This window comes from Propithecus coquereli, unplaced genomic scaffold (genome assembly GCF_000956105.1).
Source record: "Propithecus coquereli isolate 6110/MARCELLA unplaced genomic scaffold, Pcoq_1.0 Scaffold780, whole genome shotgun sequence".
Lineage (NCBI taxonomy): Eukaryota > Metazoa > Chordata > Mammalia > Primates > Indriidae > Propithecus > Propithecus coquereli.
The window spans coordinates 604,990-621,029 of NW_012153952.1; the positions used below are offsets into that span (position 1 = coordinate 604,990).

The 16,040-nt window shown below is 56.3% G+C and overlaps 1 protein-coding gene across 2 annotated transcripts in view; it reads right to left on the reverse strand.

The window, feature by feature from the left end:
- Positions 1-4,579: 4,579 nt before the first annotated feature.
- The window catches only part of VSTM2L (V-set and transmembrane domain containing 2 like), a 35,178-nt gene continuing 23,717 nt past the window's right edge, over positions 4,580-16,040 (reverse strand). The window contains exons 2-4 of one of the 2 annotated variants that reach the window (XM_012662807.1): positions 14,904-15,073; positions 13,465-13,515; positions 4,580-5,033 (exon numbers count right to left, since the gene is read on the reverse strand). In XM_012662807.1, the coding sequence (XP_012518261.1) occupies positions 4,761-5,033; positions 13,465-13,515; positions 14,904-15,073 (494 nt within the window). In that variant the 3' untranslated portion in view covers positions 4,580-4,760. The remainder of the gene's footprint in view (positions 5,034-13,464; positions 13,516-14,903; positions 15,074-16,040) is intronic. The other variant, XM_012662808.1, reaches the window with a different exon arrangement.

The window sequence follows — 16,040 nt, forward strand, 5'->3', positions numbered from 1 at the left end:
GAATGGTTCTTAAACAAGCAAAAAGATGCTCAGTCTCCCTCATAAGAAAGATGCACATTGTAACCATGGTAAGATTCTATTTGACCAATAGATTGACAGAGATCAACATGTTTGATTCCGGGGTTGGCCAGCCTGGGGGACGGGGACCAGGTGCACATTCTCATCCACAGCTTGTAGGAGTGTAAACTGGCCCCACTTCTGTGGAGAGCAATTTGGCAGTATTTACCAAACTTTAAAATGCATAAACTCTTTGACCCAGCAATTCTAACTTCCAGATATTTATCCTACAAATACATTTGCATATGTGTGAACAGATTTATAACCTAGAAAACTTCACTGCAACATTGCTTATAATAGCACAAGATTGGAAACAACCTAAAAGTTCATCATTTGGGGACTGGCTAAATAAATCATCGTTCATCTAGATAATGGGATATTCTACAACAATTAAACGGTGGCTCACGCCTGTAATCCCAGCCAGCACTTTGGGAGGCCCAGGTGGGAGGATCACTTGAGGCCAGGAATTTGAGGTTACAGTGAGCTATGATTGTGCCACTGCACTCCAGCCTGGGTGACAGAGTGAGATCGTTTCTCTAAAAATAAATAAATAAATAATAAAATAAAATTTTAAAAAGCCCATGTGGACCATCACCAACGCCAAGATGTATTATTATCTTGGGGTCACTAGCTGACTATAGACGCTGGCAGGTGGGAGTCTGAAGGCCAGGAGGAGGTCTGGACATTTCAAATTATAAGAAGCCCCCCTCCCCCATGCTATTCTTACACTGTGCACAAAGGAGAAAGTGGCCTGCAACTCCCCTGGGGGTGCACTGAGGGTTTTCTGAGCCTTCTGAGCGGGACCTAGGTACCCCCTTTAGGAACTTCCCTCCCCCAGCCTGATGTTTCTCTACTGCCCCTCACCCCCAACCCCCACCAGCTATGCCCTGAGGTCAAGCACAACTGGCTCTGGCTTCACGTAAAAATCACAGCACTATTATTATAACAGGGGCCAGAATTTCCTGCTGCCTCCCATGTGCCTGGTGTGGGCATGTGGGCACTGTGTTGGAGTTAGGAGCATCTCGTTTCTTTTAACAGCTTTATTGAGATACCACTCACATATCACACAATTATGCACCCACTTAGAGTACGCATTCAGTGGCTTTTTGTATGTTCACACAGTTGCGCAACCATCACCACAATCCGTTTTAGAACATTTCCATCGCCCTGAAAAGAAACTCATACCCAGTCGCAACCACTTCCTATTGTCCTCTGCCCCAGCCCCAGGCAGGCTGATTTCTGTCCCTGTGGATTCGCCTATTCTGGGCATTTCATATAAATGGAATCATGACATCTGTGGCTCTTCGTGTCTGGCTGCTTTCACGTAGCGCAATGTTTTCAAGGCCCATCCCTGGTGGGGCACGCACCAGAATGCCGCTCCTTCTTATTGCCAAATTATGTCCCATTGTCTGGGTATACCACATGTCATGTAGCCGTTCCGCAGCTGATGGGCATTTGGGTTGTTTCCACTTTGGGGCTGTCATGAACGATGCTGCCGTAAACATTCACGCACAAGTTTTCACGTGGACGTATGTTTTCAGCTCTCTTGGGTAGAGACCTAGGAGTGGAATTGCTGAGTCGTGCAGTAACTCTATGTTTACCGTTGGGAGAAACTGCCAGACTTTTCCAAAGCAGCTGCATCATGTTACATTCCCACCAGCAGTGTACGAGGGTTCTAGTTTCTCCGCATCCATGCCAACACTGGTTACGTCTTTCTTTTTCTAGCCTCCTAGTGTGCATGAAGTGATATCTCATTGTGCTTGTGATTTGCATTTCCTGGGCACATCCCCACTATACAGAAAAGGAAACTGAGGCTCAGACAGGCAAAGAGCCCGGCCAGAGGCCATGCAGCAAGGACGGGCAAAGGCAGGATTCTAACCCGGGCACTCTCCTCTCCCCTCGTCTGTCTTCCCAGTGGAACAGGAAAAACCTCTCTAAGGAGATGGGGGACCCCTCTATGGGAGAAGGGGGCCAGAGACAAGACACAGGCTCTTGGAAGGGTTAGATGAGACCCTGTGGAATCTCAGAGCTTCCCCTGGAAAGCCCTTCACTAGTGCCTGGCACATAGTAGGTGCTCAGGACTGGTGAGTATTGTTATCACTGGGACCTGGGCTGTCCAGGGCCAGCCTTGCACTTGGACGTTTCTGGACTGGACTATAATTCGTTGAATAAAGGCGAGCCTCTGGACTGAGAGGGCCACAGGTCACACACCATCCAGCCCTAGCATACCTGGATTCTGCGGCAGGTCCAGAGCCCTGCCTACTTCACGGCCTGGTGTATTCATGTCCCCATCCATCCCTCCATCCATCCTCCAACCCACCCTCCTCTGAACCTCAGTGTCCTCGTCTGAAAGCTAAGGATGCAGCGCCTGCTTCTGGGCTGCCGTGGTGTACAAGGCCTGGGCTCTAGGGACGCAGGGCCAGCATCAACCATCATTTCAACAATCCCCAGACCCCAAGTGGTGCCCACAGTGTCTGCAGATGCACAGAGGAGGGACCAGCTGGTGACGCAGGCTATGAGGGCTTGGCCTGAGAGCCCCACATCCACATGTCCTCAGTCAGATTCTCCGCAGGACCGTGGCGCGTAGGACCCCGTGCCGGGATGGGCCAAGGGCATGGTAGGAGGTGAGGGGGAGGGTCCAAGCCTGGCAGAGCAGGACAAACAGGCTTCAGGGCTTAGGGAGGTCTGAGTTCAACAACCTCGTGACCTTGGGCAAGTTATGTAACCACTCTGAGCCTGTTTCCCCAACTATAATAAGGGGATGATGCTACTCCACAAGAGAAAATGAGATCCCAAAATAAAGTGCCCAAACCTCCAACCTGACAAATCCCCTCCCAAGAATCTCGTGCTCATGTGCGCAGAGAGACACGGACCGGTGTGCTGATAGCAGTGCTGCTGGCAACGGTGTTCAGTCGGAGCGCGCTCCAAATTCTCGTCAACAGTAGAATGGATAAATAAATTGATAAGTTGCAGGATATTCATATAGTAAAACATCACGCAGCAATAAAAGTGAACAAATTACAGACACATGTAGCAACATGGATTAATCTCACAAACGTAATATTGCATGAAAAATAGATACAGTGTGACTCCATGCATATACAGTTGCAAAAATGGACGAGACTCAAATATATTGTTTAAAACGACATACACATAGGTGGTAAGACTATAAAGAGAACATTAAGAACAGGCTTACCTCAAAAGTCAGGATGGGTGGCCGCCTCTGAGAGGGAGGGGAGGGGTGGGAAGACACCATGGTGGGTGGGGGTATTCTGCTCTGGGGTGCCACGTTTGGTAGGTGGTGGCTACACAAGCAGTTGCTTCATCATTACTCACAAAACTGTGTAATCATGTTTTATGCACTCTTCTGTAGGTGTGGTTATCTCAGCATCAAAGAATAATTCAAGTGCCTGGTAACCAGCTTGGAGCTGAACAAAGGCTGGTTGTTTGTCGCCCGCCCCTGTGCCCCCACCAGCTCTGGTCCTCAGCACTGCTGGGGGGTGGGGGACAGAGAAGGAGCAGCAGCTGCTCAGGGAGGCTTGGTGTGGGCTGGCCACCTCCCCTCCTCCCGCCGCCCCACTCCTAGGCACAGAAAGACACTGCCCAGAGGTTTTTTTAAACCGCTTTATTCAGGTTGGCTGGTAGTCATGGATTCGATCATGTATACAGGGCAACCCCCACACCCCGAGGCAAAACCCTCGGCCCCTCCCACCTCCCCCACTCCATCGCTGAGGGGTGGCCAAGGGTTGGAGCCACTGTGAGGGGGTGTTGGGTGCAATAGAAATATTTACAAATCACCAGGGGGTGGGGGTACCCCTGATCAGGAATTGCGAGGGAGTCGGTACAGGGGGGCCCGCAGCTCCCAACAGCCCCAGGCCCTTGGGTGGACTTGGCATGGGCCCCAAAAGGGGGCTGAGACACTGGGAGCTGGCAGAGGGGGGCTCCTGGGAGAGCCTTGAAAACCCTTGAAGGGATCCTGCTGGTGCAAACTCTGCATGGGGCCGCGGGGCAGAGGGGCAGGGCCGCCCCTCCGACGTGCTGTGTGCCGGGCCGGAGCTTCCCCGTCCTCCGCGTCCCTGGCTGGTCAGATGGGAGCTGCCCTTAGGTGTAAGAAGGCTGAGCAGGAGGGCCCCACGGGAGCAGGGGGGCATCCTCTCCTCCCACGGCTCCTGTGAGCCACCTGCTGCCGGCTGCGCCCCAGAAAGGCCTCCTGGGAGCTTCGCACCCCAGCCCTTCGCCAAGGGAAAGGCCCTAGTTCCACTCAGAAGACTCAAGTCCATTCTGGGAGGGGCCGCTGTCCACACCCCCAGGTCCAAGGGGGGCCGGTAGGAAGGAGAGAGGTAAGGCAGGGAGGCCCCGGCTCGGGACAGGGTGGGGACAAGCAAGCAAAGCAAAACACTGGACTCCACGGAAGCTGGTGACAGAAGGGGGTCGGCCTGGGCCCCGATACGGCCCTCGCCCCGGCCTTCAGGGCGGTCGTCCCCTTGGCGCGCAGGGCCACCTTCTCCGAGCCAGGTAACCACAGGGGTCTCAAAGGGGCGGGTGGGGGCTTACATGCTGAGCAAGGGGTGGCGGGCAGAGGGCCGGCGCGGTGGCCACAGGCGGCCCGGGGGCGGGAAGGCGGCTGGACGCAGGCAGTCCGGTCCCCGGCGGGCCAGCGGCTCCTCATGCTCTCTGTACAGCGTGCGCGGGCGGGCATCAGTCTAGAGGCTGCAGGCCTCCTGGTCCACCGAGCGCCTCCTCAGCTCCTTGCCCGGCTTGGGCGGGGGCGGGGCGGGGGCGGCGGGAGGGGCTTCGGGCAGGTGCAGGACGGAGTTCTCTCCCGGCTGCACCCGCAGGTAGGCCTTGACCTTGTGGTGCCGGGCCTTGCCGTCGCTGAAGTCGATGACGCGGCACTCGTAGGTGCCTTCGTCCGTGGGCTTCACCCGGGACAAGCGCAACTTGTGGGAGATGTTGCTGCCCACCACCTTGACCACCTGGAGGCGACAGAGACACCATGACCCGTCTGTCCGTCAGGTCGGGGGGCGGGCGGTCAAGGGCGCGAGCAGGGGGCGGGGCGAGGCGGGAAGGTGGGGGACAGGGGCGGGGTGTCCCAGGATTGCATCCTGAGGCCGAGGTCCCGGAGACACTCCTGCAAGGGCACGCCCGGGTTTGCACGAGAGTGAGTTAAACAGCAAAAAAGTAGAAGCAACTTAAATGTCCATCAAATGGGCAAATAAACAGTGGCTGGTTCATCACCTGGAGGACGGCAGAGCCGTCAGAAGGGTGGAGCCAGAACTGGGCACCGCAGAGCTCAGTGGCGGGCAGGGAAGAGACCTCACTGCGAAACTGCCCCAGTGTGAGGCCATTTATGTAAACAAACACACAGAAATACTCTAGACTGGTTTGGGGTCTTCCGTGCACAAAATTAAAATAGACGGGAGGGAACACAGCGGTTGTCTCTGGGGGAGGGGAGAGGACCTGGGGTAGAAAAGTGAAGTCTTTGCTTAGTCTGAAAGTTATATTTCCTAAAAAAAAAAAAAAAGGCTGATTACATATATTGCTAATAACTGTTCACTCCAGCTGGGGGGAGCAGGAGTGTTTGTTATGTTTGTCTTTGTACTTTGGCTTTTTGTTTGTTTTATTTGACTGGGTTTAAAATTTTTTATTTTAAAAAGGAAGTTTAACTTATATACGGTCAAGTGCACACAGCCCGATGAACCTTTGCTCGTGCGTACACCTGTGTGACCACCACCCAGAGCGAGGCGTGGAACGTTGATAAGCCTCCTTGGCCCCATACCCACCAACACTACCCCCACTGGGGTTAACCACATTCGGACTTTGTCCCCAGCTTTCTCTCGTTTTGGAACTCTACATGCGTGGCTTCTTTTCTGTGCGTGGCTGCTTGCATAGTGTCAGTGAGAGTCCTCCGTGTTGCTGCCTGTACCCATTTGTTCTTTTTCCTTGCTGTGTAGTATTCCATCACACGAATACACCACAATTTGCTTATCTACTCACCTGTCGATGGACATTTCTGTGGTTTCCAGATTAAAGCTCTTATGAATAAATCTGCCCTGACTGTAAAGCCGCTGTGAACTTCTTTCAATGGAAACAGAGAAGACAGTTGGATAGTTAAATAAGATACACCAGTGGGGACACTGGGTAAAGGGAATAGGTGACTCAGTGACCTATTTTTGCAACTTCTGATGAGACTATAATTCAAAACGGAAAGTTTTTTTTAAAAGGGAGGGAGCTGGGCCTATGGAGTGAGGCAGTGGTGGTGGGAGGGGGCTTCCATCCTTCCCCGGTCCCTTCTTTCTGAGAGCCAAGAAAGCCCAGCTGCACGTCCTGCAGCCCCCGAACCACCTGGACAGAACAGCGGTGATCAGTCCCCAGCTGCCAGCTGGTGACCGCCTGCCCAAATGGCTTTGTTCCCTGATCTTACCACCTGCTGGTATCGCAGGCTCACCAGGCCCGAGTGAGAGGGCCTCAGACCTGTGGCCCCAGAGCTGAGCCCTGCTGGTCCCTTTCTTCTGGAGGGACAAGAAGCTGGCCTGTTCCTGCCAAGCCCCGATTCCTGGAGGCGGAAGCCCAGCTTCTTGCCCCAGGTGGGATGCCCCTGCTGGCCACCCCTGCAGTGAGGCTGGCAGGATGAGAAAGAGGGTGGTCTCTGAGCGGGTGCACTCAGCCTGCAGATGTTTCTGAGCCCGTCCCGGCACTCACATGTGTGACTTCCCATCATCTTGCTCATCTGCTCTGGCCTCCCTCTGTTCATCAACTCCTGAATGTGAAACTCTGGCCTTTGCATGCGCTGGCCTCTCTGCCCGGGCGCTGCTCCCTGCCTGTCTTCACTTGACTCCCGTTTATTCCAAGCGGCACCTCCTCCAAGAATTCGACTCCCCTGTTGCCACCCCTATTCCCTGCACAGCCGTCGTCTCATTTTGAATTATTTAGTTTATCTGTCTGTTAACTTGATTTTGGTTTCTCTCCCTGGCTAAACCATACCCTCCATGAGGGCAGAGACAATATCTGTTTTGTTCATGTGAGTGGCCGTCACAGAGCCCAGCACAGTAAATAATAGTAAACATTTGTTGAATGAATGGCCTCACCCCATTACCTTCTTTCTCCAACTGAAGTGGTCCCCAGATGCCATGCTTCCTAATTGTAAGTCACCTACAGGAGTATACCCCCTTCGCAGATGGTGAAACTGAGGCTCCAAAAGGAGAAGTGACTCGCCCAGAGGTCTGAGCCAGGGAGTGGCAGAACTGGGAACTGACCCCAGGCTTGACTCCAGGCACTCTCACCCTCCCAGTGGTGAGACAGGCTCACAGAGGGCCACCCAGAGCTGGCAGGGCTCCAGAAGGGAGGGGGGTGGGGCGGGCAGCAGCAGGGAGCCTGGCCCATCCTGCCGTACGCTGGGCTTCCCAGCTGGTCACCGTCACCGTCCCCCGTAAAGCAGGAAAGCATGGGCCGGCAGTTCAGCAGGAGGCACCGAGGTGGGACACAGGCTGAACTTCCCAATAGCAAGCAGCGGGGGACTCCTCCAGCTGCCCCTGTTGGTGTGGGGGCGTCCCGTGCCCAGTGCCAGGCCCAGCTGGAGCCCACCCTGTCCTGCTGGCTCCATCACGTCCGACCAAGGGCACACAGAGGCCCCGTGGTCCTGCCGCGCTCTCGGGCGAGTTAGGAGAGGCTGTTGCAAATGCGCAGCGGGAGCGAATTACCTCAACATCTGTTTCCCTCACGGATATTAATTATCCTTCATTTGTCAACCCTACAAGGCGCTAATGGCGTAATGATGCAGAGCTCTGGGAGCACATGCACCTAGGGAGGGAGCACCGAGTGCAGCCCACCCCTCCCCCCAAGCCCCTCCCATCCGCCAGACGGGACCACTAAGGCCTGGACGGTTCCCCAAGAGCAGCCAGCTCCTTCCCACTCTGTCACCTCCTCTGCCAGCAGACAGATGTGGCCTCTTCCCCTCACAGAATGGAGGAGGACAGGGAGCACTGCAGGGGGTGGTGGGACGCTAGGCTCTGACCCTGACAAGTCACCAGCACCCTGGCCTCAGTTTCCTTGGGCTAGAATCATCCATGCATTCAGCAAGCATTCAGCAAGTGCCTCCTCTGAGCTGGGCGCCGGGGATACACCTGTGAGCCAGCCAGACCCCAGCCCTGCCCGACGGCTGCAGGTCTAATGGAGAACCCAGACCTCGCACCCCTACCCCAGCAGCTCAGTGCGCCAGCCTCCTGCAGGACAAAGGGTGAGGACACACATCAGACGCTACTCCCTCCCACTTCCAGGGATCTATATCTCTACACACAATCTGGAAAAGGCAAATAACAATGCTTTTAACGAAAACCATAACAGCAGCAATGAGTGCTAGTAGCTAATGTTTATGGAGCACTCAGTCACTGTGAGATAATATGCTAAAGCTTCATCAATCTTATTAGTATTATTTTTTTTTTAAAGAGACAGGGTCTCACTCTGTTGCCCAGGCTGGAGTGCAGTGGCGCTATCATAGCTCCAGGCTTAAGGGATCCTCCTTCCTCGGCCTCAGAAGTAGCTGGAACTACAGGCATGCAACACCGCTCCTGGCTGATTTTTTTATTTTTTGTAGAGATGGGGTCTGGCTATGTTGCCCAGGCTGTTTTTGAACTTCTGGCTTCAAGCGATCCTCCCACCTCGGGCTCCCAAAGTGCTGGAATTACAAGCATGAGCCACCACACGTCCAGCCCATCAATCTTATCTAAACCTCACAATAACCCCATGATGTAGTAGGTATCTGCTAAGATACCCATTGTATGGCTGGGGAAACTGAGGCTCAGAGAGGTGCAGTGATTTTCCCAAGGCCACCCAGCTGGTGACAGAGACCAGACCTTAACCACATCTCTGGGGGGCCTCCTATGAACAGTTACCTATAGGTCTGGCTTCTCACCTTGTTCCCAGGTCCCCAACCCTCCATATCTCGGCTCAGCCCAAAACCTCATCAGAGGCCTATCCCTAGGAGGGGCCCAACATCCCACCCTAGCTTCTTGGGGGTGGCAGGAACAGCCTGTGTGATGTCGTCATTCACACATGTACAGAAAGCCCAGGGGCCCAGCCTTCCCGTGCGACCGGAGACCCCCACACGTGGCCACGGCAGCCCGGCTGTAAATCATAATCACCTCCGCACAGGCATCGACAGGCCCTAGCAGTGCAATTAAGCACCTAATTACGCTGAAAGAGACAAGGCCGGGTCCTCGCCATGGCCAAGTTCAGCCTCCTCCCTGCTCGCCCATGGCCCAGGCCTTTCCGGCATGGCACGGACACCCCTGGGCCAGCTCACGGCGGGCAGGCTGGGATCTTCCCTGCCAGCCATGCCAGGAAGAATGGGTGGTGCCAACTGGTGCCCACATGTGGCCTCCTGGCTGAGGTGGTGGCCCCAGGGAAGGTGCCGGGCTGGGGAATAGGGGTCAGATGGCCCCTGCCCCAGGCCGGGCCCTGCTCTGAGCCTCCATCAGCTCCAGCCGCTGCCTCGCCCGAACCTCAGCATGTTCAGAACCCAACTCTGCCGCACCCTAGCAAGTCACCATCCCCGTGTCCCTTCCACTCTCTGCACACCCCATCCCTGAATCCCACTGGTCTTCCCTCTAAACTTCATCGACCTTTTCCCCTCCTTTCCAGAATCTGCATCCGCCAGCACTGGCCAAGGCCAGGTCCTGGCTTCTCTCATCCGGGCCATCACCCCAGCCTCCTCCCCGGTCTCCCCAGAGCCACTCTGGCTCCTTCCAGCCTCTCTTCCGTGACAGCCAGACTCCTCTTTCTGAAATGCCTCCAACTTAAACCCTCCGACGGTCCCCGACGGTGGCAGACAGCCACGCTGGCCCCCAGCAGTTCCTCCAACACACACACCCGGCCAAGTCCCCTACTCCTCGTCAACTCCACCACACTTCAGAGCTCACTTTAAATAGCACCTCCTCCAGGAAGCCCTCCCGGCCCCCAGGCTAGGTCAGGTCCTCTCTCATTTGGAAGGTCAGAGTTGTAATTTTGCTTTTTATCATGCATGATTATTGGGCTAACACCCATCTCGCATGCTGGACTGGGAGCTCCCGGTGTATGTGTGACTGTGGCCTTCCCAGAGACATCTTCCGTTTAACCCGGCCGCCAACCACAGTAATGACGTCCCCTGGGAAGGGAGCTATGTGTGCAGAACTTCACCTTGTCTTAAAATTAGGAAGTTGGGGACCATCTCTACTTGCAAAACTGGTGAAGGAGAAATTAACCTCAATTCTAGCACAAAGGACTTTAGTTAGATAAAAAGAAAAACTTCCAGAACTTGAAAATGGCCGATAAGCAGAAACGTTTGCTTGAGCCACAGGAAAGAGGCCCTGCAATGGAACCCTCAGCATATGCCAGCCACCAAGGGAGACATCTGCAGGCCAGGGGTCCTTCCCCAGGCCCCAGTTAAAGCAGATAATTCATGTAAAGTGCTCATGATGGTTCCTAACATATGGGAAGGACTCAATAAATGTTAGCAGCTATATTATTATTATTACTATTATTTTATCACAGACGCCTGTCCTACCACATAAACCATCTCCCTATGAGATTCTGAGCTCGTTTCATTTCCTGCCCTCCTGCTAGGAATGGAAGTCTTATGAATCACGAGTTCACACTAATACATTTCCACCCTAGGAACCACTGTCATTCACACGGCCGAAACCATGGCACTTTACAGTTTCCAACGTGTTTTCATATACACCTTGGATGACAGCTAATGGGGAGATGCAGGGAAGTGGCAGAGCCGCCACCAGGACTCAGGTCCCAGGATTCTAAGTGCTGGCCCCACTGTGTCTTCACAGTCCCCACCCAGCTGTCAGCACAGCTGCCTCTGAACCTACCCAAGGTCAACCTGGCCACCCCGACAGGGTCACGGAGCCCCTCAAAGCTGAGAGCACTTCCTTCTCCTGGGACCTGAAACCCCATGGACTACAGGCCACACTGCTTGGCTCACACAGTGTTTTTCAAAAGATCCAATTGGGTCCCTACAGTTAAAAGTCAGGAGCTATTCCATGAAAACTGGAATTTTTAGCAGACACGGGAATATTGGGGCTGGATCCCTGCCTGGTTCACTACAGTCACCCACCTGTAGACAAAGGGTCTGGGGCTTCCCAGGGCCCCACTGTCCCCACGTGAGCTCCTGCACCCACATCGCCCGTACACACGTGTACAGGCATGGAATCCACGTCATGGTGGCATGTACGTGTACAAAAATCCATGTATGGGTTTACACACACATGGGCCGGGGCGTTGCATTTGTGCGTGTGATGCTTATTCAATAAGTATGTACTGGGCACCTACTATGCCGTGCCAGGCTCTGTGCTGAGCCCTGGAGAGGCCACAGTGAGTCAGGCAGGCACCGTCCTGGCCCTGCCGTCTCTAGAGGAGACAGTCGTGAAGCAAATAACTCAAAGGCATAATGACAACAGGGATGCGGCCGGCGGAGGAAAGTGAGGCACGCGGCTGGGTCACTGGGTCAGAGGAGGCTTCCCTGAGCTGTGCTTGGAGGGAAGAGAGAGGAACAGCTTTCTAGGCTGGGGGGATGGACAGGGCAAAGTCCTGGAGGGAGGAAGGCAGCCAGGGCTGTGATGGGAGGGGAGTGAGCTCAAGCAAAGTGAGCTGAGCCCAGCACGTGGGCAGAGCAATTGGGCAGAGCCTTGAAGACCAAGAGAAAAGTTTGAGCGGCCTCCACAGACTGCAGGAGCCCAGGGAGTGCATCTGCATACAGGTGCCTGCACCCAGTTCTTCAGTGGTTTGAGCGGTGCCGTCTGCATGAGGGGCCCAGCCCATGCCTGCTTGTTAGTTTCCTACCCAGACCCGCAGAGCCCCAGCTGGTGCAGGAATTGCAGGGGCTGGGGGTGGGCGAGTGGGGGCGATTGCACAATCACGCTGAGCACGTTTATTTTATTTAACTAATTAGCATCGTTGCATTCCCCTCACGTGGGACCCAGCAGCCTTGAATTCCAATCCTCTAACTCAATTAGATCATTCTCCCCTTCACCTCCGCCACTCCTGAAACCCCAAACAAAATCACAGGAGAGTTGCCATGGACGGGGTGTGTTAATACACACACAGATCGCGCCTGCCCGGGCTTAACTGATGGGTGTTTGGGCAAGAAATGGGGCATTAGATACGGATGTGCCCCTCGCAGGGGGTGGGGGTGGACCCACAGCTGCCCTAAGCTGGAAATGGCTTGAATTTCCAGGCCCCAACTGTGCCCCAGGCAAGACGGCACAAATGATGCTCTGAAGGTCCCTCCTCTCCCGTCTGCCTGTCTCCTGCATGAGCGGCTGCAAGAGCCTCCCCCCGGCCTCCCTGCCTCCACGCTGCCACTTTGATGCCTGACCGGTCACACCCTGCGTCCCCTGGTGCCCACTGTCTACACCACTGCCTCTGGTTTGAGGGTGTGGCTCCTCTGCTCATCTGTGTTCAATCTGCCCTGGGGTCCTGAGCTCCCTCACAAGTCCTTGAAAAGTTGTGGAAGAACCACGCATAAAAAAGTGAATTTGGAGAGGGCACCGCCCCGGCACACATGCACATCCAGACCCCCACGGGCACCTGCATTTTCTGAGCGTGTTGCTGGCAGACTTCTAGCCTCCTGGCAGGCTGACCTCCTGCCCCACCTGGTTCCATGGCCACACGCGTGTCCAGGCGAGTCTCCTCTATTCCGTGTTCTCACCTCCTTTCTCAATCCTGTCTGCCTCTTCCAGGACCGGCTTTGGGTGCCCCCCCTTTCACAAAACCATCACTCCCTGAGCTCTCCTGGGCCCCCAGACACACTGGGCTCCGCACAGCTCTGAAGCCAAGCAGCTCAGAAACACCAATCACTTTTGGTGTGACCTCCAGCAAGTCCTTGACCCCTCTGAGCCTCAGTTGCCCCACCCGTAAAATGGGTGAATGCTTGGTCCTGCCTAGGGAGTGTGGCTATGATACAATCAGTCAGTGCATAAGAAGGCCTGGCCAGCTCGGTTGCCCTTCGGCTGTAGAGCCCCTGCCCTGTCCCCAGGGCCAGATCACCGGGTGACCATGAGATGCTGCAGCCGTCAGCCATGATGGGCCAAAAAAAAGCCGGCTCAATCTCATTAGACATGTTGTTTCCCCAAACAAAAAATGCTGCTGAGACAGGCACGAAACATCGGGACACACACAGCCTTGGCCCCGACAGGAGAGAATACATCTCTCCCCTGTCATTTTTTGTGCCCGTTATTCAACGAACTTGAAAAATCTCTGGCTTTTAAAAACCAGAGCAAGGCCATCTTTTTCCCTTCTCTTTTTCTTCTCTTCCATCTTCTTTCCCAAGCTCCCTGCTGAACTGGACCCCCCAAAATTGTTTTAAAGTCACAGCTGTGCCCTCCATTAGAGCCCTTGCAAGAAATCATTTTCAAAACTCACACTTATTTTGGTCGCGTCCTTCCCTGTGTCTTCCTGCTGAGATGCTTTTAGCTGTTGGAGTGGGGAGGGGCAGAGAGAGCAGAGACAAGGCGTTAGCACGGGGTGGCGGGAGACCCACGGGGGGTACAGACGACAGCTAAGATTCCAGCTGTAGCAGATGGTGCTCAGGGGCCCCGGGGTCTGGAGTCGGGTCCCTCAGCTCTGTGTGTCCACTCAGGGCATGGAGGGGGTGGTCAGAGCAAAAGATAAAGAAGATGCATGCAAAACTGCACGTGCTGTGCATTTAGGTTCCTGGGGTGATTTGTGTATACGGGATGTCTACGTGTGAACAGGTAGAAATCTAAGCGTCAGCGTGGTGTGTCGGTAGGAGCGTCTGCACCCCTCCTTGAATCTGTCTGTGAGTGTGTTTATACTCTCAAGTGTGTCTCGCACGTGAACGTGCGTTTGCAGCAGATGCTGTCGGGGCCCTGCACACATATCCTCCCCCATACACCTGCGGTCATGGGAGCCGGGAGGCTTCGAGCTGCACATACCTACAACTCTTCGCCTAAGGCCCCGCTAAACCTGAGTGTGGCAGGCTGGAGAAGGGCCGGGGAGTCGACACCCCCTAGAGCAAGACAGTGTGGTATGTGCTTGTTTAAGAGGCTCTTTTATGATCACCGGGGCAGCGCAGAACGCACGTCAGTCCGCCCAGCTGAGCGCTGGGGACATCGGGCCTTTGTCCCCTAGCTCTTGTCAGCTGCTGGGCGGGGCTCCTCCCGCCTGCCACGCTGGCCAGCAGGCTCTGCGGTCCAGAGGAAGCCCGCAGGCACAGTCACCGGGGCTGGCAGTTGGCAGCGGGGCCGGCGCGCGCCTGGCATGTGGCGGGGCACCCGCAGCATCTGCTCTTCAGGTGCCCGCGAGAGCACGTGCGTGCGGCGAGGTGAGCGCGTGCGCGGTCACGGGGAGTGCGGGGAGCCGCCGGCACACCCGCGCGTGCTCGCGAATGAACTCAGCAACGATGCCGCCGTGTTCGCACAGCCCCTTACGAAATGACTGCCCGTGAGGCCTGGAGAAACGGTGGAAAGCGAGTCACGAGACCCACCTTACCCCACAGCCTGGAGCCAGCTTGTCCCCCTGGCCTCAGTTTCCCCACCTGTACACTGAAGGGAGGGCCTTTGTGCTCTTCGGCGGGCCCTTCTTGCTGTGGCCCTCTGGGGTGCTCGGCCTAGCGCTGTCTCCCACCCCCGCCCCAAATAAACGTCCATTCTGGGGACAGTAGTGTCAGCCACCGTCATCACCAAAATCGCCACCGCAGGAGGGAGAGAGGAGGGAGACGGCTGTGCGCGGAGGACAAGGAGCTGCAGCCTGCATCCCCCAGAGGAGCCGGGGCGCAGTGGCATCCACCGTGGGGACCGGGACTCCCCAGCCCAACCCCGGCGTCTCCCCGCGGCTGTTACCTGGCCGGAGGCCCACGCCTGCTTGTCGGTCCAGTCCCTGTGGCTGCGCACGTACCACCACTGGATCTCCAGCGAGTAGGAGGGGGAGCCGCTGCCGCGGAAGGAGCAGGCCATCTCCACGTCCTCGCCCGTCCGCGCCGTCACGTCGTGGGGCGTCTCCGTGAACAAGGCTGTGCGAGAAACGGGAGGGGCGACCGGGGCTCAGGAAGGAGCAGGGCGGCGGCCAAGGGCTGGGGGCGCGGCGGGGCCTGCATGGCGGAGCAGGGAGAGGGACAGAGAGCAGGCCCGGCTCAGGTGCCCTCCGAGCAGCTCAGAGGGGCCGCCGTGTGCAGCGGCAGGGACGGGGGCGGGAGCAGGTCTTGGGCCCTGAAGGCCACATGGGAGACGCGGGGGGGATCAGAGGAGGGCTGGACTGGGAGCCGTAAGCCAGGAGGCAGAGGCCAGGGAGGAGGCTGCCTCGTCAGGTCAGTTCTTCCAGATCCCTCCAGAAACCCCACTCAGTTCCCTCCTGGTTCTTCCAGCCCCCCGTGCACAGAAGCCAATGCCGTCTTTGTAAAACCAAATCAGACACAGGCTCTCCCCTGCTCAGAGCCCTCCCATGGCTCCCCAGTGCCCCCGGGATAAAACCCAGACTCCTCCCCTGGTTTCCTCTCTGTCCTGTGAACGTGCCTCGATTTCCCACCCGACCTCTGCCCCGGCTGTTCCCCCCGCCATCTGGAACGTCCCTCCCTTGACCCCTCTCTGCCCAGCTGGCTCCCTCAGTTCCAGCAAAGCTCAGTGCAAACACTGCCCCCCAGGGGGCCTTCCTTGACGGTCCTGGGAAGGTCCCCCACCTCCCGCCCTGCCCCACTGCCTGTGGGACTCCAGGAGCAGGGACTCCGAGCTCCCGCAGCGCGGTTCCTGCACCAGGTCCTGTCCCCGTGCGCGGGGCCAGCGCGGTGCTCTCCCTCTTCTCAGGGCGAGGTGGGAGCCACACCCATCCCCAGCCCCACAAATCCCAGGGCAGGCGGTTCCCCCAGCCCGGCAGGGCCCTGCCCCGTGGGCTGTCCTGCCACACCACACCGCCAGGTAAACCAGAAAACAAATCCCCACTTAATACGGCCCAATGCCCCTCCCCGCCATATGTTCTGTCTCTCG